Below are 25,817 nucleotides of genomic sequence, written 5' to 3' on the forward strand. Positions count from 1 at the left end.
AACCACACTGAAAGAACATTCAGACTACAATGTTCTGCTGCTGCGGATTTTTGGTACGCAATTAGAAGAGGGATGAGAGCCAGTGTAGTTTAGTCTTCTGAGAAGGCTTTCTGTCAGTTCCATAGTCTTAAGATACGATTTGATACCTAAACGAAATGATACTCAGTTCAGGATGAGACTTTTGAACCTGCATTTTAGATCGTTGAGCAAACAAGGTCTCCTGTGTGCTAAAATTATATTGGAAGATTCGCCTTATAGATCTAAAATTATGCCATCAATGTATCACTTAACTAGTGATGGAACAGAAAGACATTTGGTTGGTTGATTACAGGGCAGGAGCTATCATAGAACCCCCTTCTCCACATGTAATAGACTTTCTTTCAGTATCTGTGGGCTACAGCACATGATTTCTTTTTTGATTAAGCTAAATTGCACTTAAACACTGTGATCTACATCTGCTGTTTCAGTCACTTTGGTATCCAGAAATGAACAACTTGACTTTACAAACTTTAAGCCATACTAAGATGCCCACAATTGGAGATGCCTGACTCTCATCTCTTGCCCTTTGAGGTTACTTAAGAACAAGCATTCAGGCATGCAGCCACTGTCTGGTGCACTTTAAGTTAGCTTTTGCTTTTATTTAAGTGCAATTGGAGAATGAATGCATAATTGTCATATTGGAACTTTTTCACCCAAATCTTTTCCCATTTACTCCTGATCGTAACCGAATGCTGCTGTGTGGCCACTTTTGCTCAAATCTATAAATAGGATTATTTAAATGAAAGAGTAAAGGACTAGAATGCAGTTAGTGGTTTGGAGGAAAGTGCAACTGAAAGGTATGAAGATTTGTTCCAGCCCTAGGAAGGAACTCAGACTACTTCGGAGGAATCTGCATGTCAGTTTTGTGTGCCACCATGATCAGATACTGGTCAGTACCCTGCGTTGTGCCCACAGCAACTTCAGTTCGAATCCAAATCACAGCAATGATCAGTCTCATTGTTAGGGTGGCACAGTGGCCTCACTTTGGCAGGGATTCGGGTTCGACTCCCAGCTTGGGTAACTGTCTGTGTGGAGTCTGCACTTTCTCCCCGTGTCTGCGTGGGTTTCCTCCGGGTACTCTGGTTTCCTCCCACGGTCCAAATGATGTGCTGGTTAGATGGATTGGCCATGATAAACTGCCTCTTATTGTCAGAGAGATTAGCCACTCCCTTCACAATGGTTAGCAGTACTGCCTCTCAGCGCCAGGGACCCGGGCTCGATTCCCAGCTTGGGTCACTGTCTATGCGGAGTCTGCATGTTCTCCCTGTTCTGCGTGGGTTTCCTCCAGGTGCTCCGGTTTTCTCCTGCAGTCCAAAATATGTGCTGGTTAGGTGCATTGGCCATGCTAAATTCTCCCTCAGTGTACCCGAACAGGCATCGGAGTGTGGCAACTAGGGGATTTTCACAGTAACTTCATTACAGTGTTAATGTAAGCCTATTTGTGACACTAATAAATAATCTTAAACAAAGTCTTCCAATGTAATTTTAGCACACAGAAAATGTTTTTTGCTCGATTGATCTAAATTGCAGATTGAAAAGTTTACTCCTGAAATGAATATTATTTCGTTCAGCTATAAAATCATATCTTAGACTATGGAACGATCAAGAACAAATTCGAGGCTAATTGAAAAAATAACTATTGAATGTAGAATTTTTCATGTCAAGTCTGTGGTGGTGGCTTGGGTTGACATTAACTTAGCTTTTAACTGCACTTCCTAACATACAACAGCTGGAAGTGAGGAACCTTTCCCAGATGTAACCAAAGTAGATTTGCTTGTCTAATAAAGAGAGAACAATGTCAGTTGATTAGAATAGATTAAACACTCATATGAATGTAAATGAATTTGATAGCCATATCATCACACTCCAGTACAATTCTTTCAAACAAATTGCTTCATTATTTAATAATTGACTAAGATAAATCATCACATGCTTGTTTTTTTTTACCACGAAAATGAAGGCTAACCTTTAATAGAAGAGCAAATTTATGGGATGTGTCTGACTTCACATCTATAAACGTCTGTGACAATGGAGTTTTCCAAAGGCGGTCAGAATTGCTTTGCCAAGTTTCCTTAGTTCAGTTTATCCATGCAAGCTATCAATTATGTTGCACACTTAATTTTTAACCTCTTTAAAGGTGACAGTAATAAAGTGAAAGTGGGGAACATTTACCTTCATAAACTCATGTGACTCCAGAGCCACAGCAATGTGGTTGACTCTCAACTGCCCTCGGGCAACTAGAGATGGGCAATAAGTGCTGGCCCAGCCAGTGACACCCACGACCCACAATTGAACTTAAGAAAATGACAATAGGTTTGCCTTCAATCCCATGTGTTTTCATTTTTGTTAACAATCTCTCAAAGGGAGAATTGTCAAATGCCTTCTGCAAGTCCATGCTGACCATATTCATTACATTTCCAAAAATTTCAACTGGGCCTTTTAGACATGATTTATCATTTACAACTCCATGTTAGCTCCCTTTAAAAATTCGTATTTGTACAAGTGGAGAGTCATTCTGTTCTTTAGAGCAGACTTTAATAATGGACCTACAACAGGTGTTTGACTAATAGGCTTATATTTTCTTGACTTGTCTCTCCTACCCTTCTTAAATAATAGAGTAAGGATTGTCCAATCGAAGAGGACAATTTCTGAATATAGAGTTTTGAAGAAAATGACAATTCCTCGCCTACTTTACACATCTGTCACTGGATATTCCTCAATTTAAGTCTTATTAGTTATCCCCATTATGTTTTTTGATCCTTACATGAAGTCTAGCGAGTAGATTCATGTTAAGTTTTCCTCATATCTCTGATGCTTGAGCATCATTTTCTCCTGTGAAAACTGCTGCAAAGTAACTATTTAGCAAGTCTGCCGGCAATCAAAATTTTCCAATCCAAGATGAATAAGTATGCACGTGATCAGGGTGGCATGATGGCACAGTGGTTAGCACTGCTGCCTCACAGCGCCAGGGACCTAGGTTTAATTCTCGGCTTAGGTCACTGTTTGTGTGGAGTTTGCACGTTCTCGCCGTGTCTGCGTGAGTTTCCTCCAGGTGCTCCGCTTTCCTCCCACAGTCCAAAAGGCACACTGGTTAGATGCACTGGCATGTAAAATTCTCCCTCAGTATACCTCAACAGGCACCAGAGTGTGGTGATGAGATGGATTGGCCAAGCTAATGGCCCCTTGGTGTCAGGGGGACTAGCTAGGGTAAATGCATGGAGTTATGGGGATAAGGCCTGGGCGGGATTGTGGTTGGTGCAGACTCGATAGACCGAATGGCCTCCTTCTGCACTGTAGGTTTCTATGATTCTACGATCAGATTAACACATGGCTTTACTGGTGCTGAAGTGGAGTCAGCTCCATTCAGAGGTCAACACTGACTGGGATTCACTTCAACTTTCTCCCTTCTATAAGTGAGTTATATAAGGCCTGATCACACCATCTAAAAGTGCAAGAAATAATCGATAAAAACATCTGCATAATTTGAATATTACAGAAAAGAGGGACAAGTTGTCAAAGCTTGTTTGTCTGCACTCAAGGAACGATGGTGAGACCCTTCCTTGTTGGAGATGATCATTGCCCAGCACTTGTGCAATGCAAATGTTAATTGCCACTTGTCAGCTTAAGCTTGGATATTGTCCAGGTCTTCTTGTAGTTGGACATGGACTGCTTCAGTATGAGGATCATAGAATCATAAAATCCAAACACACAAGGAGGCCACTTGGCTTATCGAGTCTGCACTGACAACAATCCCACCCAGGCCCTATCCCCATAACCCTATGCATTTACCCTGCTAATCCCCCTGATACTATAGGGCAATGTAGCATGGCCAATCATTCTAACCCCCACATCTTTGGACAGTGGAAGGAAACTGGACCACCCGAAAGAAACCCACGCAGACACAACGAGAATATGTAAACTTCACACAGTTACCCAGGGCCCGAACTGAGCCCAGGACCCTGGAGTTGTGAGGCTGCAGTGCTAACCATTGTACCACCGTGCCGCCCCATAGGAAAGGTACCTGCATTCCAATTTTCCCTGAGGCTCAGAAGAGGTTATGTGGCTAATTTCCTGACAGGGTTTTGGTGCGGCGAGAGGAATTTGTCTCTGGGGTTCAGAGAGCTGTTCCTGCACCCCTGACTGTTCCAGATCTGAATTTTGAGATTCTCATGTCATGAATCTGGCTGCATTTTGTGCAGTTTGAATCTGACCCAGATGATTCCAAAGTTCATTGCTACAAAGATTATGGAAGGTCATAACAAATAAAATGATGTGCTTTCCTGCTGAAATCTGAAACCTTTCTCACTCCCCGTTCTGTCACTAGGCATGTTGCTGAGTGGATTGAAAGGGCCTCCACGTTAAATCACACTTTGAAATTTGGCCTGAAACGATTCAGTTTCTGTATGCATCTTTACATATTACGTAATTAATATACCTTTTTAAAATCTGAAAATGCCTGTCTGTAAATTGATTTTAACACCCTTATCTGTAAATTACTTACTGAAGGAAATAGAAAAATGAAGAGGTAGAACTTCCATTGTTCACTGTTTCTCGGATAAGATCACGAGGAACACTGCTGCTTTTTTAACCAAAAGAGCAAAATATACCTTTAGACCTGGGTGGATTCAACTAATACATAAAATAGTTAATTCCTTTAATCCGCCCGTCCCCCCTTCAGATTTCAAACTGTAACTGTTTTTGTTGAAAATTGGTCTTATTTATGGACTAGATTTGAATGCACAAACTGTCTTGGTGTGAGTAGAACTCTTTTTTTGGAGTATTAGTCCTGACTTCAAAGATTGTTAGTCCAGGAGCAGAATCACTACAAGTTTTTCTTCTGTTCTCCATTGAAGTGCACAAGTTGTTTATCTTTATGGCTTTCATATCTTATCAAGTGTATCAGCAAACCTCATACTTAAGTTACCTCATTTGGGTGGCACGGCAGCACAGTGGCGAGCACTACTGCCTCACAGCACCAGGGTCTCAGGTTCAATTCTGGCCTTGGGTGACTGTCCACGTGGAGTTTGCACATTCCCCCCATTGCTGCATGGGTTTCCTCCGCATGCTCCGGCTTCCTCCCACAGTCCAAAGATATGCGAATGGGATGCTGGCCTTTATAGCGAGGGGGATTGAATATAAAAGCAGGGAGGTCTTGCTGCAACTGTACAGGGCACTGGTGAGGCCGCAGCTGGAGTACTGTGTGCAGTTTTGGTCTCCGCACTTGCGCAAGGATATTTTGGCCTTGGAGGGAGTGCAGAGGAGGTTCACTAGGCTGATACCGGAGTTGAGGGGGTTGGACTATGAAAAGAGACTAAATAGACTGGGTCTGTACTCGTTGGAGTTTAGAAGGGTGAGGGGGGATCTTATAGAGATGTATAAGATAATGAAAAGGATGGATAGGGTAGAGGTAGAGAGATTCTTCCTGCTTAGAAAGGATAGCAGGACTAGAGGGCACAGCCTCAAGATAAGGGGAGGGCAGTTTAGAACGGAGTTGAGGAGGAACTTCTTCACTCAAAGGGTGGTGAATCTCTGGAATTCTCTGCCCGTTGAAGTGGTGGAGGCTGCCTCGCTAAATATATTTAAGTCACGGGTAGCTAGATTTTTGACAGACAGGGGAATTAAGGGTTATGGGGAGAGAGCGGGAAAATGGAACTGATCCACTTCAGATCAGCCATGATCTTATTGAATGGCGAGGCAGGCTCGAAGGGCTAGATGGCCTACTCCTGCTCCTATTTCTTATGTTCTTATGTTCTTCTGTGCGTTAGGTTGATTAACCATACTAAATTGCCCTTTTGTGTCAAAAGATGTTTAGGTTAGGTTGATTGGCCATGCTTAATTGCCCTAGTGCCAGAGGGGTAAATACATGGGGTACGGGATGGGATTGTTGTAGGTATAGGTCTGGATGGGATTGTTGTAGACATAGGCTCGATGGACTGAATGGCTTCCTTCTGCATTGTAGAGATTTTATGATGCATAGATCGTTCACTTTTGAATAATTCAGGACTGTGCACCTCACAATGTGTGATCCAGGAAATGGTGCTTGACAGATCTGGTGACTGATGGTCTTTGCAGCGGTCAGATATTTGTAAATGTGTGTCTCAGGTCACTGCGCTGCCCTAATTTCAAGCATCACCACCTCTGAATTGTTGCCTGTGTACTGACTCTCTGTGTGTTCTTTCCCAGGGTCACATGAGCAGTGAACTGGAACATCAGTTGCGGTCCGTGTCCAGTGTGGATGAACTCATGACGATATTTTACCCGGAGCACTGGAAAATGTTGAAGTGTCAGTCAATGAGAGGCCGACCGCAGTACAGGGAAACAGGCTTTGAAACAGCAACGGAGGAACCCGTGACATTTGCTGCAACATTTTATAACCCTGAGATTCTTAAAAGTAAGTCACAACCTTGATGGCGAAAATTTTCCTCAGTCTTCTGATCAAAATCGTAAGATGCATTTCAATAATTTAACCATGTCAAATTTAGCCATATTCTAAAAGCCTGACTTACAGAAATTAGTTTAGTTTATTTATTAGTATCACAAGTGGGCTTACATTAACACTGCAATGAAGTTACTGTGAAAAGCCCCTAGTCGCCACACTTCTGTGCCTGTTCAAGTACACCGACGGAGAATTTAGCATGGCCAATGCACCTAACCATGTGGACCTAACAAAACTGAGCAAACTAGTCAGGTAATTAACAGAGTTTCTTAACTTTGAAAGAGATCCCCTGTCAGTGTATAGCCCTGAAGGCATCACATCTGTTTCTAATGTCTGGGGTCACTGCCATCATGCTGATACCTTGCTGAAACCCCTGCTCATTTCAGATTTGCTTCAATGTTTTTGAAGGTTTTGGTTTGCTATGTAGATGGCAACACTTTCCTAACCATTATAGATAGCAGTGCCAGGGCAGAATATTACAAGGGAGGCACGTGGATCAACCTCTCCAGAAGCAAAGTTGGGGTGCAGTTGACCCGCTCTCCCTGTTGGGCCACCCCACTCACATAACGTTGAGGGCAAGCTAAATATCGGTGGCACAGTGGTTAGCACTTCTGCCTCACGGTGCCAGGGTCGCGGGTTCAATTCCTGGCTTGGGTCACTCAGTTCTGAGTGTAATGACTTTAATCAGACCTATTGGAATATGAGCTCCCTGATTAAGGAGTCAATTAATGGGCCAGCCAGTGAGTCTTTTCCTTGTAATTAACTAGGAGTGTCAGTTCCTCTGGCACTTCTGAAGGTAGACTGCTGACTGATAGCACTCTGTGTACTGCTGTTGGAACTGTAAATAAAATGATTTTGGTGAAGGGACACCTGCCTCTGAAGAATTATTACACTGAGGTTACTTGTTGACTGAACATCCACATACTGCTCTCTGGGGTAGAGAGTTCCAAAGATTCACAACCCTCTGTGAAACAATTCCTCCCCATCGTAGTCCAAAACGACTGGTCCCTTATCATGAAACCATGGTGCCTATAATATATTCTCCATACAGGACCCCTCAGCATCTACCTCATCAAGTCCACTTATGATTTTATATGCCTCAATGAGATAACATTCCATTCTTCCAAACACCAGAAACCATGGGCCTAGTCTTCTCAATCTCCCATCACCGAATAGTGCTGTCATCCTGGGGCAGGGCGGGGGGTGGGGGGGATGCAGTTTAGATCAGAGTTGTGGAGGAACTTCTTCACTCAAAGGGTGGTGAATCTCTGGAATTCTCTGCCCATTGAAGTGGTGGAGGCTACCTCGCAAAATATATTTAAGTCACGGGTAGATAGGTATTTGATAGACAAGGGAATTAAGGGTTATGGGGAGAAAGCGGGAATGTGGAACTGATCCACTTCAGATCAGCCATGGTCTTACTGAATGGCGGGGCAGGCTCGAAGGGCTAGATGGCCTACTCCTGCTCCTATTTCTTATGTTCTTATGAATCAATCTGGGCAGAAGTCAGACACAGATTATTCATGATCCAACTGAATGGTAGAACAGTGTCGAGGGGCTGAATGGCCAACTCCTGTTTCTGTGGCCAGTTCAATAGCAGCGCTGCCAGACAAATACAATGTGGAAACGTGCACTTGAAAGCTGTAAGCGTCCCTTCAATCCCTTTGAAGTTGTTATGCGATAGGAAATGCTGTTTAGTGGGTCATTCTGACCGCTGCATAACTTATTGCGAAACAATATCTGAGATCTCATTCAACTTTGTTAAAGCTGGATTTAACGCCCACTTTTGATTGTTAATTTTGACCCATCAATGAAATGTCAATGGTTTTGAGGCAGTTGCTCCATTGTGAATGGGGAGAAAAGGTTGGCATTTATGTCGGACTTTTCACAATCTCCGAATGGTTCAAAATGCTTCACAGTCAATGAATTACTTTTGAAGTGTGACGCTGTTGCAATTCAGAAATGTGGCAGGAAACTGACACAAACAACAATTTGATACCCTGTTTTTGTAGTTGATTGAAGAATAAATATCAGCCAGAAAACCAGGGGTAACTCCTCTGCCCTTCTTTGAAATAATACTGGCAATCTTTTAGTAAAGTCGCCATAATCCCAGATGACTGTAGAATCATAGAAAATAGGTGCTGGAGTAGGCCATTTGGCCCTTCAAACCTGCACCACTATTCAATATGATCATGGTTGACCATACACTTTCAGTATCCCACTCCCACTTTCTCTCCTTACGCCTTGATCCCTTTAGCCACAAGGGCCACGTCCAACTTCCTCTTGAACATATCCAATGAACTGTCCCCCATTTGCTTTCTGTGGTTGAGAATTCCACAGGTTCACAACTCTCTGAGTGAAGAAGGTCTTCCTCGGCTCAATCCTGAATGACTTATCTCTTATTCTTAGACTGTGACCCCTACTTCTGGACTTCCCCAACATCAGGAACATTCTTCCGCATCTAGCCTGTCCAGCACCATCAGGATTTTATATTATGTTTCTATGAGATCCCCTCTCATTCTTCTAAATTCCAGTGAGTACAAGCCCAGTTAATCCAACCTCTCTTCATATGTCAGACCTACCATATCCAGGAATCAGTCTGGTGAACCTTTGCTGGACTCCCTCAATAGCAAGGATGTCCTTCCACAGACTAGGAGGCCAAAACTGCACACAATACTCAAAGTATGGCCCCATCAAAGCCCTGTATAATTACATCTGGGATTATGGCCAATCCTTATCCTTCAATCAACATCACAAAAACAGGCTATCAAATTGTTGTTTGTGTAAGGTTCCTGCCACATTTCCTCGCTCAAACTGAAACCAAGCATGCCGAATGTCTTCTTCACCACTCTGTCCACTTTCAAGGAGCTAGGAACATGTACCTTTTCAATTCTGTTCCCCAGAGAGCTGTGCAGGCAGGATCATTGAATACTTTTGGGGCTGAGGTATGTCAATTCTTGACTAACAAGGGAGTCAAAGGTTAATGGGGATCAGCAGAATCACAGCAATCAGACCACAATCGAGCAGACATGATTGGATGGGAGATAAGATGGAAGGGGCCGAATGGCCAACTTCTGCTGCCGATTCACGTATTTTCCCTACATTTCCCTAAATTGGCTTGATTGGACAGCAGGCACGAAGGTGACAAATTAGGAAGCTGTGTTCCAGAAGACTGTGGCAGCGAACACATGACCTTCAAGTGAGGGACCAGAACTCAAATGGTGTTGTTTCGCAATGGTTCAGGGGAAATGATTGTGCCCTCTGCAGCAATATAAAGCAGCCAATATTGGATACACGGTTCACAGTACATTTACCAAATCTTCACTCCCATTGGGTGGAATTTTCCAGCTGCACAAGCCCAAGGCCGGAAATTCCCACCCAAGGTCAAATGGATTTATAAATGGTCCGCCAAATTTTCTCATCCGCCCGACGCTTTTGGTGCAGCGGATGAGATGGGAAAATTCGCGTGTAACCAAGAGATGGATAATGAGCATTAATTCCAGTTAAACCCAGGGATTGCATTTCCATATGGTTGTAACCAGTTTGTCGACTGATTTTCTGAGGTTTTGATGCTTTTCCCATCTTGGTAAGAATGGACAAGCAGGAGAACCCTTGGTGGAAACTCATTATTCATGCTCTATATCTGGGTCTGGAGTAGGTACTTCCTTAGATTCAGTAGCAGCAGTGAGTACTGTCTACAAGATATACAACAGAAATTCACTAAAGATCCTTAGACAGCACCTTCCAAACCCACGACCACTTTCACCTAGAGGGACAAGGGCAGTAGATACATGGGAATGCCAACATCTGCAAATTCTCCTCTAAGCCACTCACCATCCTGACTTGGAAATATATCGCCATTCCTTCACAGTCGCTAGTTTGGAATCCTGGAATTCTCTCCCTAACAGCATTGTTGGTCAACCCATAGAACATGGACTGCAGCATTTCAAGAAGACAGCTCACCACCACCTTCTCAAGGTCAATTAACGATCTACAATAAATGCTGGCTAGCTAGCGATGCCCATTTCCCACGAATGAATAAAAAATCAGTTATAAATGGGCTGGGCACCTTTCTTTTTATTGGAGTTGATTCATACTTTCCTATTGACGTATATGGTAGTGTAAGGCTGGGGTGGAACAAGAATGCCCCCTGGTGACCTGTGCAAGGTATTCTTATCTTTCACTTGCGTTTGGCTTCATTCTGTCTGAAGGCAGGCTGAGCAAGTACCTGGTGAGATGAAACTCGGGTCAAGCAAAGAACTGTCAATGCCTGGATTATCTGTTGGGGAGATTAATACAAACAAAACCCTGGACTCACTGAAGAGGAAATTTGTGAGATGGGCAGCAATCACTGAATCAAATGGCCTTGCTCTGTATTATAGTTTCTTTATCCTTATTTTGTGATCATATCTCAAATGCGTTATACCATATCATGGGAAATTGATGTGATAGCAACAGATTTGCAACTTGATGCTAGTTTCTGTAGATGTGTGGCATCGCCATGGGTCTTAATTTGCACACATTAAATCCCAGCCTTGGGGCTAAGGCATGTCCAATGGTTCAGTGCCTCGTGGTAAATGAATGGAATCAAACTTAGGCTTTTGAAGGAGGTGATATTAGCAGATAATATTTCCATTTCTGCCTTGGTGTGAACTTTGTGCATCTAAGAGTCATAGGGCAAAATTTTCCCATCCCGCTCGCCATGGAATTGTGTTATGGGACCCGGGTTCGATTCCCAGCTTGGGTCACTCTCTGTGTGGAGTTTGCACGTTTCCCCATGTCTGCGTTGATTTCCTCCAGGTGCTCCGGTTCCTTCCCACAATCCAAAGATGTGTGAATGGGCCATGCTAAATTGCCCTTTGGTGTCACTGGGTCTAGCTCGGGTAAATGCATGGGGTTATGAGGATGGGGCCTGGGTGCGATTGTGGTCAATGTAGACTTAATGGGCCAAATGGCCTCCTTCTGCACTGTAGAATTCTATGATTATATGATGAGGAATTTCAGTTACGAGGATAGGTAGGAGACAGTTGAACTGTTCTTCGAAAAAGGAAGACTGAGAGGAGATTGGACAGAGATGTTTAAAATCATCGGGGATTTGGAGAGAGCAGACAGGGGAAAATTGTTCCCATTGGCGCAAGGATCCAGAACCAGAATCTAACTCTGTGCATTGACCTCGGGCGGAACTTTCTGGCTTTGGGGGCAAGTGTGGCCAGAAAATTCCACCCATAGAGTCATCCAGCACAGAAACAAGTCTTTCGACCCACCATGTCTATGCCAACCATCAGATACCAGTCCATACCAATCCCATTTACCAGCACTACCAGCAGAAGATTATAGTCAAGGAAAAGCAACTTTCTGGTGTGATAGGATGAGGAATTTCAGTTACGTAGATCAATTGGAGACACTGGGGCTATTCTTCGAAAAGAGAAGATTGAGAGGAGATTGGACAGAGGTGTTTAAAATCATGAGGGATCTGGAGAGAGCAGACAGGGAGAAATTGTTCCCATTGGTGGAAAGATCCAGAACCAGAAGACACTGATTTAAGATGATCGGCAAATGAACCAGAGGCGACATGAGGAAACATCCTTTCATGCAGTGAGTGGCTAGGATATGGAATGCACTGTCTTTGAGAGTGTGGTGAAGGCAGGTTTATCGAGATTGTCAAAAAGAATCAGATAATTATCTGAAGAGAGAGGATTTGCAGCGCTATGGGGCACAAGGCAGAGGAGTGGGAGATTTTTATTCATTCGTGGGACATGGGTGTTGCTAGCTGGCTAGCGTTTATTGCCCATCCCTAGTTGCTTGAGTGCAGTTCAGAGTCATTCACATTGCTGCGGTTCTGGAGTCACACGTGCTGGCTGGCCAACATTTATTGTCCATCCCTAGTTGCCTGAGGGCAATTCAGGGTCAACCACCTTTATCACAATGCACACATAAATGAATCATAGAATGGGTACAGAAAATAAAGAGATGATTCAACCCACCTTGTCCCCCCCTGGCTCTCTGCAAAAGCTATTCAGCTAGAGGAGGTAGTATTATCATGAGACTATTAATCCGGAAACTCAACTACTGTTCTGGGGACTCGAGTTTGAATAAAAAATATTTCGAGACCAGTTAAGGGTGGCAGATTTCATTCCCTAAAGGACATTAGTGAATCAGATGGGTTTTTCCGACAATCGACAATGGTTTCATGGTCATCATTAGATTCTTAATTTTTTATTGAATTCAAATTTCACCATCTGCCGTGGCGGGATTCGAACCTGAGTTCCCAGAACATTAGCTGAGTTTCCAGATTAATAGTCTAGCGATAATACCATCTCCCTTAGCTGGGTAGTTTTTGCAGAGAACCAGAGGGGACAAGATGGCTGAATAGTCTCTTTCTATCCTGTAACCATTCTCTATTTATTCTATTATTTGTGTGCTTTGTGATAAAGTGGGCAAGATGGCGTTCGGAAATCTTTGTCCACCTCACAGAAATTTCTTTCCCTGGCTTTTGATGTGAAGTGAATATTGATGCAAACCCTGCATCATCACCCAGGACGAACCATTTCTGAATGGAGACTCTGACTAATCTACAAGTTATAACTGTGTGCTGATGGTAAGTGATGGAACTGCAGCCTCTTCTGACTAAGTGGCAACGTAAACCCCTTCTGATTCAATGGAAAGGAATGTCAGGCAGGACATATAACTGGACAATCAGATACAATGCTGTCCAATTATCACTGTGTGCTCCTTCGCTGTATTAAAACTTATAACCTATTTGAATTGAAAAAAAGAGCTTTCCCGTGAGAACTCAAAGTATAAACCATACCAGAGGCACAGCATGGGCCTAAAGGTATTACGTTGCAGGGATTAAAGTCAAAGTAGATTGCAAATGGAAAGCGCCAGAGGAGGCTGAGGGGAGACTGAATTGAAGTGTATAATCATTCTAGATAGAGCGGACAGAGAGGCAAATACCACCACCTGCAGGCTCCCCTTCCAGAAACACACCACCACGATGGCACTGTGGTTAGCATTGCTGCCTCACAGCGCCAGGGACCCGGGTTCAATTCTGATCTCGGATCACTGTCTGCGTGGAGTTTGCACAATCTCCCCATGTCTGTGTGAGTTTTCCCTGAGTACTCTGGTTTCCTCCCACAGCCCATATATGTATGGGTTGGGTTGATTGGGCATGCTAAATTGACCCCAGTGTCAGGGGATTAGTGGGGTAAATATGTAGAGTTATGGGTCTGGTGCCTGGGTGGGATTGTGGGTGGTGCAGACTTGATGGGCCGAATGGACTACTTCTGCACTGTAGGGATTCTATGATCCTGACTTGGAACTGTATCACTGTTCCTTCACTGCTGCTGGGTCAAAATACTGGCACGCCCTCCCTAACAGCACTGCTGTTGTACCTATTCCACATGGACTGCAAAGGTTCAAGAAGGCACCTCACCACTGTCTTGCAAGGGTAATCTGGAGCAGGAAATAAATGCTGGTCAAGCCAGCATTGCTGCACATTCTTTGAATTTTTTTTAAATCCCCTTAGTTGAGGGGTCGATAATCAGGGGAAGGAGGATTAGAGGGGACTTGAGGGGAATGTCTTTCCCCAAGGACGTGGTGGGAAATTAGGGAACTCACTGCCTGAAAAGATGATAGAGGCAGGAACCGTCAGAACATTTTAAAAGTACTTGAAGATACACTTGAACAGTGGCACGGTGGTTAGCACTGCTGCCTCATCGCGCCAGGGACCCGGGTTCGACGCCCAGCTTGGGTGACAGTCTGTGTGGAGTCTGCACATTCTCATTGTGTCTGCGCAGGTTTCCTCCGGGTGCTCCAGTTTCCTCCCACAATCTAAAAACATGCAGGTTAGGGGGATTGGCCATGATAAATTGCCCCTTAGTGTCAGGGAGATTAGCAGGGTAAATATGTGGGCCTGGGTAGGATTGTGGTCTGTGCAGACTTGATGAGCCTCCTTTTGTTCCATTTCCTATAAAGCTACCAACCAAGAGCTGGCAAGCAGGATTAAGCTGGGTGAAGAACAGAGAATGCTGGAAAAATTCCAACATAAGGGTGGCACGGTAGCACAGTGGTTAGCACTGCTGCTTCACAGCTCCAGGGACCTGGTTTGATTCCTGGCTTGGGTCACTGTCTGTGTGGAGTTTGCACATTCTCCTCGTGTCTGCATGGGTTTCCTCCCACAGTCCAAAGAACATAAGAACATAAGAACATAAGAAATAGGAGCAGGAGTAGGCCATCTAGCCCTTCGAGCCTGCCCCGCCATTCAATAAGATCATGGCTGATCTGTTGTGGCTCAGTTCCACTTTCCAGCCCTCTCCCCATAACCCTTAATCCCCTCTCTTATCAAGAACCCATCAACCCGCTTCTTGAAAATATTTAGCGAGGCAGCCTCCACCACTTCAACGGGTAGAGAATTCCAGAGATTCACCACCCTTTGAGTGAAGAAGTTCCTCCTCAACTCCGTTCTAAAACGCCCCCCCTTTATCTTGAGGCTGTGCCCCCTAGTCCTACTGTGTTTTCTGAGCGGGAAGAGTCTCTCCACCTCTATCCTATCCATCCCATTCATCATCTTATACGTCTCAATGAGATCTCCCTTCATTCTTCTAAACTCCAACGAGTACAAGCCTAGTTCATTCAGCCTCTCCTCATAGCTCAACCCCCTCAACTCCGGCATCAGCCTAGTAAACCTCCTCTGCACTCCCTCCAAGGCCAAAATATCTTTGCGCAGGTGCGGCGCCCAAAACTGCACACAGTACTCCAGCTGCGGCCTCACCAATGCCCTATACAACTGCAGCAAGACCTCCCTACTTTTATATTCAATCCCCTTCGCTATGAAGGCCAGCATCCCATTCGCCTTCCTGACCACCTGCTGCACCTGCAAGCTGGGTTTTTGCGACTCATGCACAAGGACCCCGAGGTCCCTCTGCACCGTCGCCTGCTGCAGTTTTTCGCCACGTAAGTAATAGTCCTTCCTACCATTCTTCCTTCCAAAGTGGACCACCTCACACTTGCCAACATTAAATTTCATTTGCCATTTCCTGGCCCATTCGCCCAGCCTATCTAGATCCCTCTGCAGACTCTCCACACCCTCCGCACAATTTGCCATTCCCCCAATCTTGGTGTCATCCACAAATTTCGACACCCTACACTCGGTTCCCTCCTCCAGATGTGCAGGTTAGGTTGATTGGCCATTGTAAATTGCCCCTTAGTGTCCTGAAATGCATAGGCTAGAGGGATTAGCAGGTAAATATGTAAAGACATGGGGGTAGGGCCTGGTGGGATTGTGGTCGGTGCAGACTCGATGGGCCAAATGGCCTCTTTCTGCACTGTAGGGTTTCTATGATCCTTTCTATGATTCAGTAGGCAGCATCAGTACAAAAAGAAAACATTTTGAGTCCATTTGATTCTTTATCAGAACTATATGAAGAGAGAGAGTGTGTTCATAGAATCCCATCATGGAATCCTACAGTGCAGAAGGAGGCCATTCAGCCCATCAAGTCTGCACCAACAACAATCCTACCTATTTTAGATATAAACTTGTGGCTGGGAGAGATTGCAACAAAATGTAGCAACCTTAAGAACGAAGGTTAGATGTGGGAGGTGGGGGTTGCGGGGGGGGGGGGTGGTGGGGGAGGAGGGGGTAAGGAGGGCTTTTGCATTAAATCAATTAAACAGATGGGATTTTTGTTTAAAATGGAGGAGAAAGGTCACAGTTTAAAGTTGCTGAACTCAGCACTGACCCCGGAGCGCTGCAATGCACCGCATCGGAAGACAAGGCGCTGCTCCTCCAGCTTACATTGGGTTCCACTGGAGCATTGCGGCAGGCCAGGGACAGACATGTTAAGCTGGGTGGCTATTTGTTGGCCAGTCAGGACACAAAGGGCTGAAGGGCATCCTTCTGGGCTGTAAATATCTATGATCGTTTGGTTATACCAGGTTGAGTGCGGTGGCCCGGTCTGTCTAATGCAAAGTAGAACGGGAGAGGCAATGTAAACTTCACGTTGTCCAGGTTGGTTCTGTAGTGAAACCCGATAATGGATTTATTTAAGGCGAAGATCGATTCGCAGTGTTGAATCGTAGAGTTTATACTTGCAGCAAGAGACTGAATTTCACTGGGTTTAAACATCTAAACCAACTCCAAGTTGCCAATACAAACAGGATGTTCGGTGCTAAGCAAAAGTGCAACAACCAAATCAACATTGGATACTTGAGCCGAAACGTCAGCTTTTTTCTCTCCTTACAGATGCTGCCAGACCTGCTGAGATTTTCCAGCATTTTCTCTTTTGATCTAATTTCTGAGTCATTTTAATTACTTCTTGGCCCTTTCGTGGGCTGAGGGCGTTGCTGGCTAGCCCAGCATTAATTACCCATTCCTAATTGCCCTTCAGAAAGTGGTGTGAGCTGCCTTCTTGAACCACTGCGGCACATGTAATGTAGGGACACCCACGATGCTGTTAGAGAGGCAGTTTGAGGAACGGCAACCCATTTCCTCACCCTCTTTTCCTGCTCCAGGTCTCTGGCCTTATTTCATCGAAAACTGCCACTTTGTACGAAAAGCCACCCTTCTCCTGAATGTGCATGTTGGGAGGGAAAGAAGGGGTATTGGGGGTGGGAGAGGGGGTGTATTTCCAGCCAGTGTTTGCTGCGGGGAGAAATGGCGATGCTGGCGAGAAATCCTGCAAGATTGCAGGAGCTAGAATCTCAACGGTGAGATCTCAATCTGAGGTGACCCCCAACCCTCACCAGTAATGCCACAAGCTTCCCGCCTTGAAGGCGCTGCTGGGGGGCTGTGCCAAGGGTGGACCCTCTGGACAGGCCCATTCTGGAGGTTTCCCTTATGTGGTGGTGTCGGGGGAGAGGTTCCCACAATACTTATGGGGGGGCTTGGTGGGATTGCAATGATGCTTGAGAGGGATGTGTAATAAGTCCTCAGAGGTGGAAGTCCCTATACCAGAATTCCTTTATTTGCAAGATCTGACAACACTATGCAGAGTGCTTTCAGTTAGCAACCTACATCCTTACTGCCAGAGGAACCGACACTCATGTTTAAATACTGGGCATGGGGCTCCCTGATTGAATCATCAATTTGGCCCTTAATCAGGGAGCTCATATTCAAGCTGACCAACCTCAATTGCCTGATTAAAATCGTTACACGTTGGTTGCACCGACGCTTGCAGGGTGGAGGAGGGTGTGCCCTGATGCTTGTGGAGATGCGGGGGGGGTGGGGGTTGCCTCAGTGCTTGTGGTGGTGGGGGGGCTGCCCATGGGAGGATGAGGGAGAATCTCTTTTCAGCGTAGATTCGGGCTCCCTTTAGAAATGGCACCTGATCTCATGGAATCAGCACCGCCGGCTCTATTGGGCCCCGCCTCATCAGAGTGACGGCAGAAACCACGACCCCCTGGGCTCTCTGTGCACAGAATGCCGGAGAACCTGGTGAGAAAACTCAGCTGAAGAGCTGCACCCTGATTTTCTCGCCGAAACCGACACTTGGACAATTTATTGGATATTACCGCCCTTGGTTTTGCTTTTTGTTTGATTCTAGAAAGTTTCCAAATTCTAGAGGCGGGATCTCACCGGTTGTTCAAGCCCCACCCCCGCTGCAGTGAGGAGGGAAAATTTGGCACCCAGTCAAATCTACAGTTCATGGCAGCACCAAAAATTGTCACCGGTGTTTACGGAGGTTCCGGCCTCGATGGACTCGCTAAACTTGCTTGAACTGTAGGTAGCTGCTCTTTCAGATGATCTTCTATTGGCCCTCTCGCTTGGAGGGTCATCCCACTTCCTTAAGTAGGTGGCGAGTCCACCCTCTGGGTCACCAGCGGGACTCGAGAGAAATCACTGCCAAATGACGATATCCCAAACAGTGTGGGGGTCATGACCCCCATTTGACCCCCGACATCAGGGTCCTGTCCCCAAACCCAAAGTCCCCATCAGTCAATTATGTCTCTCAGGGCCCAGTTGTTAATATTTAGTTTGAAAAAGCATTGCAGAACTCAGAGAGAACCCCATTGCTTCCCTTTATAACTTTACAACTTGCCGGAGCACACGAAAGCGCGATTTTGGCGAAAGCCAAATACCGCCGAGGGTGGAAATGTGAAATAAAAATAGAAAATTCTGGAAAATGTTCAGCAGCTCAGGCAGCAGCTGACAGCGTTCCCATGAAAGCTGAAACTTTGACGCTGTTTCCCTCTCCACAGCTGCTGTCAGGAGAACTTCCAGCAGTTTATGTTCTAGATGAGGTAATTAGGACCGGGGAATTGGACGTTCCTGTGTCCGAGCAGAATTGCAATGATTTTTTTTGTTCCTTTTCATTTTTTTACATGATCTGGGCATCGTTGGCAAGACTGGCATTTGCTACCCATCCCAAACTGATCTTTGAACCCAACGTTTCTGAGGGCAGTTGAGAAAAGACCTTCAGGGAGCTGGGGAAGAAGAAGAGAAGGGAAGTTTTTTGCAATAGGGTGGAGGGTAAAAGTACAGTTTATTTATTAGTCACAAGTAACACTGCGATGAAGTTGCTGTGAAATTCCCCCTAGTCTCCACAGTCCAGCACCTGTTCAGGTCAACGCATGTAAGCAGCACATTTTTCAGACTGTGGGGGGCACTCGGACAACTTGCAGATTCCACATAGACCCTAGCCGGGAATCAAACCCGGATCCCTGGCACCGTGAAGCAGCAGTGCTAACCACTCGGCTTTCGTGGTAGGAGAGATTAAATAAGGAAGGGTTTCACTGGGACAAAAACAAGGAGGGTGGTAACGGATGAAGTAAAGAAACAAAGGACCTGTGAAGATGAGGTGTGAGTGACGGCACAGCAACCACCCGAAAGAAAAATAACGGAATAAAGAAAGAACGACCAGAATTTGCCATAGTCTCCTTCTAAATGTCATTACAATCAGTTTATTGAAATGAGGGGCCTGGACAGAGTGGATAGCCAGAAGCTTTTTTCCAGGGTGGAAGAGTCAATTACTAGGGGGCACAGGTTTAAGGTGCGAGGGGCAAGGTTTTTACCCAGAAGGTGGTGGGTGCCTGGAACTCGCTGCCGGGAGAAGTAGTGGAGGCGGATACAATAGTGACTTTTAAGGGGCGTCTAGACAAATACATGAATAGGATGGGAATAGAGGGATATGGTCCCCGGAAGGGTAGGGGATTTTAGTTCAGTCAGGCAGCATGGTTGGTGCAGGCTTGGAGGGCCAAAGGGCCTGTTCCTGTGCTGTAATTTTCTTTGTTCTTTGAAAGGAGATTTACTGTGTTGGCTTTTCATCCATCTAACCCAAGTAGGTTTTGATTATTGTTCTGTGATATTTGAATCTGCCCAATCAGGTATTGATTCTGAGTGGAAAAAGACTCAGTGCATGCCCAGGGAGGTGTCCTTGGACGTGGGAAAGGAATTTGGGTCAGCAACAAACATCATCTTTAAACCGTCCTGCGTGTCTGTCTACAGATGTGGTGGCTGCTGCAACAGCGAGGGAGTAACATGCATGAACACCAGCACTTCTTATGTCAGCAAGACAGTAAGTATTGAATACTTTTGTTGCTCATTTTACCAGACAATGGAAATTTTCACAGGAACAGTATTTTTTTTTACCTTACTGCTCCATGTTGTTGAATGGCTACTGTAAAAGAACAAGACAAATAGGAACCAGAGTAAGCCATGTCACCCCTTGAACCACATCCATCATTGATCTAGATAGGTAAATGATAGGTAAACAGTTGGTCTAGATAGGTAAACATTAAAGGCACAGGGTTGGCGGTAGAAGGGCCTGTTTCTGTTCTGTCATGTTCTTTGTTCTTTATATTGACTACAATCTCCCCTATAACGTCCTCTTCCTAAATTCTTTGGTTTCTTTATAACAATCTCAGGACTGAAATGGCTGCCACAAGAGGACACAGGTTTAAGGTGCTGGGGAATAGGTACAGAGGAGATGTCAGGGGTAAGTTTTTCACTCAGAGGGTGGTGAGTGAGTGGAATCGGCTGCTGTCGGTGGTGGTGGAGGCAAATTCGATAGGGTCTTTTAAGAGACTTCTGGATGAGTACATGGGACTTAATAGGATTGAGGGTTATAGGTAAGCCTAGTAGGTAGGGATATGATCGGCGCAACTTGTGGGCCGAAGGGCCTGTTTGTGCTGTAGTTTTTCAATGATTCTATCTCAGACATGCACACCACGCAAGTACCAGGCAATGGCCATCTCCAGCAAGAGGGATTTTAACCATCTCCCCTTAACATTCAATGACATTTACATTGCAGAATGCCCCACTGGGGGTTACCTTTGACCAGAACTAAACTGGGGCCTATGTATAAACACTATGGTTACCAGAGCAGGTGAGGCATTGGGAATCCTGCACAGAGTAACTCATCTCCTGTCTCCTCAAAACCCATCCACCATCTACAAGGCACAAATCGGACGTGTGCTGGATCCACTTGCTCGGACGTGTATACCTCCTACAACTCTCTATCAAAAAAAACTACAGTGTAGAAGAGGCCCATCGGCCCATTGAGTCTAGACTGGCACATGAAAGGCCCAGACCTGCCCAGCTAATCCAGCACTTGACCCATAGCCTTAAATGTTATGGCATGCCAAGGACTCATCCAGGTACTTTTTAAAGGGTGTGAGGCATACTGCTTCCACCACCCTCCCAGGCAGTGCCCATCCAGGACTAAACATCCCATTGATTGAACCCCATCACCTTCAACATTCACTCCCTCCACCACCACCGCACAGTGGCAGCAATGTGTCTACAAGATGCATTGCAACAACTCATAGAACATAGAACATAGAACACTACAGCACAAACAGGCCCTTCGGCCCACGAGTTGCGCCGATCACATCAACACCTATCTATAACCCCCAATCCCATAAAACCCCATATACTCATCCAGAAGTCTTTTAAAAGACCCCAGCGAGTTCGCCTCCACCACCACTGACGGCAGCCGATTCCATTCACTCATCACCCTCTGAGTGAAAAACTTACCCCTAACATCACTTCTGTACTTTCCTCCCCGCACCTTAAATCTGTGTCCTCTCGTAGCGACCATTTCAACCCGGGGAAATAGCCTCTGAGAATCAACTCGCCAAGCCTCCTTCAGAGCACCTTCTAAACCCTTGACCTCTCCCACTTAGAAGGCCAAGGGCAGCTGATGTGTGGGAACACCTCCGCTTGCAAGTTCCCCTCCGAGCCACATGCCTTCCTGATTTGGAAATATATCCCCGTTCCTTCACTGTTGCTGGATCAAAATCCTGGAACTCCCTTCCTAACAGCATTGCGAGTGTACCTACAACATATGGGCTCTGATCTTATGGGCTCATCATGCAGGTCCATCACTGGGAAGACAGCATGAGAAGACAAAAATCGTGAATCAGATATTTGGCCCTTCACGCCAGCTGCCTGGCCCCTTTTTACCAGAGCACCTAGAGGAAACCCAAGCGGTAACCCTAACTAGGTGGCACGGTGGCACCGTAGTTAACACTGCTGCCTCACAGTGCCAGGGACCCGGGTTCAATTCCAACCTCAGGTCACTGCCTGTGTGGGGTTTGCACATTCTCCCCATGTCTGAGTGGGATTCCTCCGGGTGCTCCGGTTTCCTCCCACACTCCAAAGATGTGCGGGTTAGGATGGATTGGCCGTACTAAATTGCCCCTTTGCGTCAAGGGGATTAGCAGGGTAAATATGTGAGGCTATGGGGATAGGGCCTGAGTGGGATTGTGGTCTGTACAGGCTCGATGGACTGAATGGCCTCCTTCTACGCTGTGGGGATTCTAACCTTGACTATAACACTGCATCCTGCACCCTCCCCTTTCCTCCTCCCCCACGTACTCTATGAATGGTATGCTTGTCTGTATAGCACACATGGAACAATTCTTCTCACTGTATCCTTATACATACAACAATAATAAATCAGATTAGACACAGAGAGAACGTGCAAACTCTATACAGACAGTGACCCCAGGTCGGAATCGAAGCCAGGTCCCAGGCACTGTGAAGCAGCAGTGCTAACCACTGTGCCACCCAGCCTCAGAACGTGTGACAAAACAAAGGTAATGATTCCCCACCCCCTGACCTCAGACAGTTATTTTCAATGGAATCAGGTCAATGAATATTTTTATGAGAAACGTCCAGGATATAAAAAGCACCACGCTTTGAAGAACTAGCTGCCTGCATGCACTGAGGCCTTGGTTTCCTCAATAATATAATTAGCAAAAAAATTTAAGAGGTGTTGAAATCTGTAACTCACCACTGGGGAATTGTGGAAGTGAAGCTCTGGTCGACTGCTGCATAATTGAAACCGACTGAATAAACATCTCGCTTGTTACTACATTTTTGGATGTGTGAATGGCCCTTTGTCCAAGCTGGAATCGACATCTGAATATGAATGGCTTAATGTCTACTGTTATGGGACCAAAGCAGTGATGGTGCGACCTTTGGCCAACCTCACTCCGTCACCGTGCCCCCTCCCCAGCCCCCTGCCTCACCTGTTGGAAAGTGGGGCCTAAAAGTTGGATCGTGCCCAGACCCAGAAACAATCCGGATGAAGGTGTTCACCTTCAAAGAGGCCCCCTTCAGGAACTCGGGAAATTGGCTTGCAGACTTTTGTTGTTTAACACCAGTGACTGCCTGTGCCTGTTGCTGCCCAGAGAGAAGCCATCACTGCAGGAATGGAGGTGGGATTGAGCAGATATGATATCAGTCAGGAACAATGGTTAAAATATAATTAAGAAAGCCCACCAACACTTCTACTTTTCCAGGAGAGTAAGGAAATTCAGCGTGTCCACTGTGACTGTCACCAACTTTTACAGATGCACCATGAAAAGCATTCTTTTTGGATGTATCACAGCTTGACAGGGCTCCTGCTCTGACCAAGACCACAAAAAACTGGGGTGGGCATAGTAAGAAGCCTCACAACACCAGGTTAAAGTCCAACAGGTTTATTTGGAATTCTGAGCTTGCAGAGTGATCACTCACCTGATGAAGGAGCACCACTCTGAAACCTCGTGATTCAAATAAACCTATTGGACTTTAACCTGGAGTTGTGAGACTTAGTCCTACACTCATAGAAATCCTACACTACAGAAAGAGGCCATTTGGCCCATCAAGCCTGCACTGACCACAATCCCACCCAGCCCTATCCCCAGATCCCTACATATTTACCCACTAATCCCTCTAACCTAAGCATCTCAGGACACTAAGGGGCAATTTTAGCATGACCAATCAACCTAACCTGCACATCTTTGGACTGCGGGAAGAAACCAGAGCACCCGGAGGAATCCCACACGGATACGAGGAGAATGTGAAAACTCCACACAGACAGTGACCCACTTCTTATTATACTTCTTATACCTCTTATTATGTTAAGTTGAACTTTCTCTACACCCTAGCTATGTAGCTAGCACTACATTCTGGACCTACTCTTTTTCTTCTCTCCTATGTACTCTATGAATGGTATGCTTTGTATAGTGCATAAAAGACAATACAATTCACTGTATTCCAATTGGTGAGTGCCTGGAACAAGCTGTCAGAGGGAGTAGTAGAGGCGGGTACAATTTTATCTTTTAAAAAGCATTTAGATAGTTACATAGGTACGATGGGTACAGAGGGATATGGGCCAAATGCGGGCAATTGGGATTAGTTTAGGGGTTTTAAAAAAAAGGGTGGCATGGACAACTTGGGCCAAAGGGACTATTTCTATGCTGTAAGTTCTATGACTCTATGACGTGTGACAATAATAAATTAAAATTAATAGATAAGTCTGGGATAGACCATCGGAGGAGAGTGAGGGCAGTGGTGGGGTTGGTACAGGCTAGCAGCAGCCCTCAGTTTTTTTGCTGAAAGCACACACACGTGTCTGACTAATTTGCTGACATTCTTCAAACATGTAACAAACAGGGTGGATAATGGAGGTCCTGTCGATGTAATATATCTAGACTTCCAGAAGACATTAAATAAGGTGTTGCACAAAAGTTTAATACACAAGGTAACATCAAGTGGGATTAGAGGTAATTTATTAGCTTGGATAGGGGACTGGCTAAGCAACAGGATCTATCAAATATCTACCTAGCTGTCCATCAAATTGTTTATCAGATAAATTGGTTGGACTTTAACCTGGTGTTGTGTGACTTCTTACTGTGTTTACCCCAGTCCAACACTGGCATCGCCACAAGATGAGCAACAGGAAGCAGAGAGACAGGATCAATGGGTCCTTTCTCGGTCTGGCAAGATGTAACTATAGGGGTGCCACAGAGTTTGGTCCTCAAGCCCCAATTCTTTACAATCTATATTAATGACCTAGATGCAGGGATAGAAGGTACCATAGCCAGCTTTGCAGATGACACAAAAACAGGTAAGATAGTAACTTTAAGGTTTATTTATTAGTATCACAAGTAGCCTTACATTCACACTGCAATGAAGTTACAAAGAAATCTAAAGTTTACAAACGGATACGGATAGGTTAGGTAAATGTGCAGATGAAGTTTAATGTGGATAAATGTAAGATTATCCACTTCAGTTGGGAAAATAGAATGGCAGCTTATTATCTAAATGGAGAGAAACTTCAGAGTGCTCCGGTGCAGAGGGATCTGGGCGTCCTCCTGCATGAATCACAGAAAACTGGTATGCAGGTACAGCAGGTAATAAGGAAGGCAAATAGAACCTTGGCATTTATTGCTAAAAGAATAGAATATAAAAGATAGGGAAGTGTTGCTGCAACTTTATAAGGCATTGGTGAGACCACATCTGGAATGTTGTGTGCAGTTTTGGCCTTGACTTAAGGAGGGATGTAGTTTCATTGGAGGCAGTTCAGAGGAGGTTCACTTGGTTGATTCCAGAGATGAGGGATTTGTTGTATGAAGGGCAATTGAGCAAGTTAGGCTGATCCTCTCTGGAATTTGGAAGAATGAGAGGAGATCTAATTGAGGTATATGAGATGATAAGGGGGAGAGACTGGGTAGACGTAGAGAGGATGCTTCTTCTTGTGAAGCAACTTAGAATGAGAAGTCATAGCTTTAGGATAAGGGGTGGCAGATTTAAAACCAAAATTACTTCTCTCAGAGGGTGGTGAATCTGTGGAATTCACTCCCCCAGAGTGTTATGCCAGGACTTTGAGTACATTTTTAAGGAGGAGATAGCCAGATGTTTAAATAGTAATAGGTTGAAGGGTTAAGGAGGACAGGCAAGAAAGTGGAGGTGAGGCCAACATGCGCTCAGCCATGATCATAATAAATAGTGGAGCAGGCTCGAGGCCTGAATTGCCTACTCCTACTCATAGAGTCATGGTGTCAGAGAGGTTTACAGCTTAGAAAAAAGGTCCTTTGAATCATAGAAACCCTACAGTGCACAAAGAGGCCA

At 45.3% G+C, this 25,817-nt stretch overlaps 1 protein-coding gene across 1 annotated transcript in view; it reads left to right on the forward strand.

Moving 5' to 3' along the window:
• vegfc (vascular endothelial growth factor c) overlaps window positions 1-25,817 on the forward strand; it is a 184,743-nt gene that overhangs the window by 105,087 nt on the left and 53,839 nt on the right. The window contains exons 2-3 of the mRNA XM_080189443.1: window positions 6,223-6,430; window positions 19,799-19,989. Of these exons, the coding sequence (XP_080045569.1) occupies window positions 6,223-6,430; window positions 19,799-19,989 (399 nt within the window). The remainder of the gene's footprint in view (window positions 1-6,222; window positions 6,431-19,798; window positions 19,990-25,817) is intronic.

The sequence above is a fragment of the Carcharhinus amblyrhynchos genome, chromosome 5 (genome assembly GCF_965287045.1).
Source record: "Carcharhinus amblyrhynchos chromosome 5, sCarAmb.v2.hapA, whole genome shotgun sequence".
NCBI classification, from domain to species: Eukaryota; Metazoa; Chordata; class Chondrichthyes; order Carcharhiniformes; family Carcharhinidae; genus Carcharhinus; species Carcharhinus amblyrhynchos.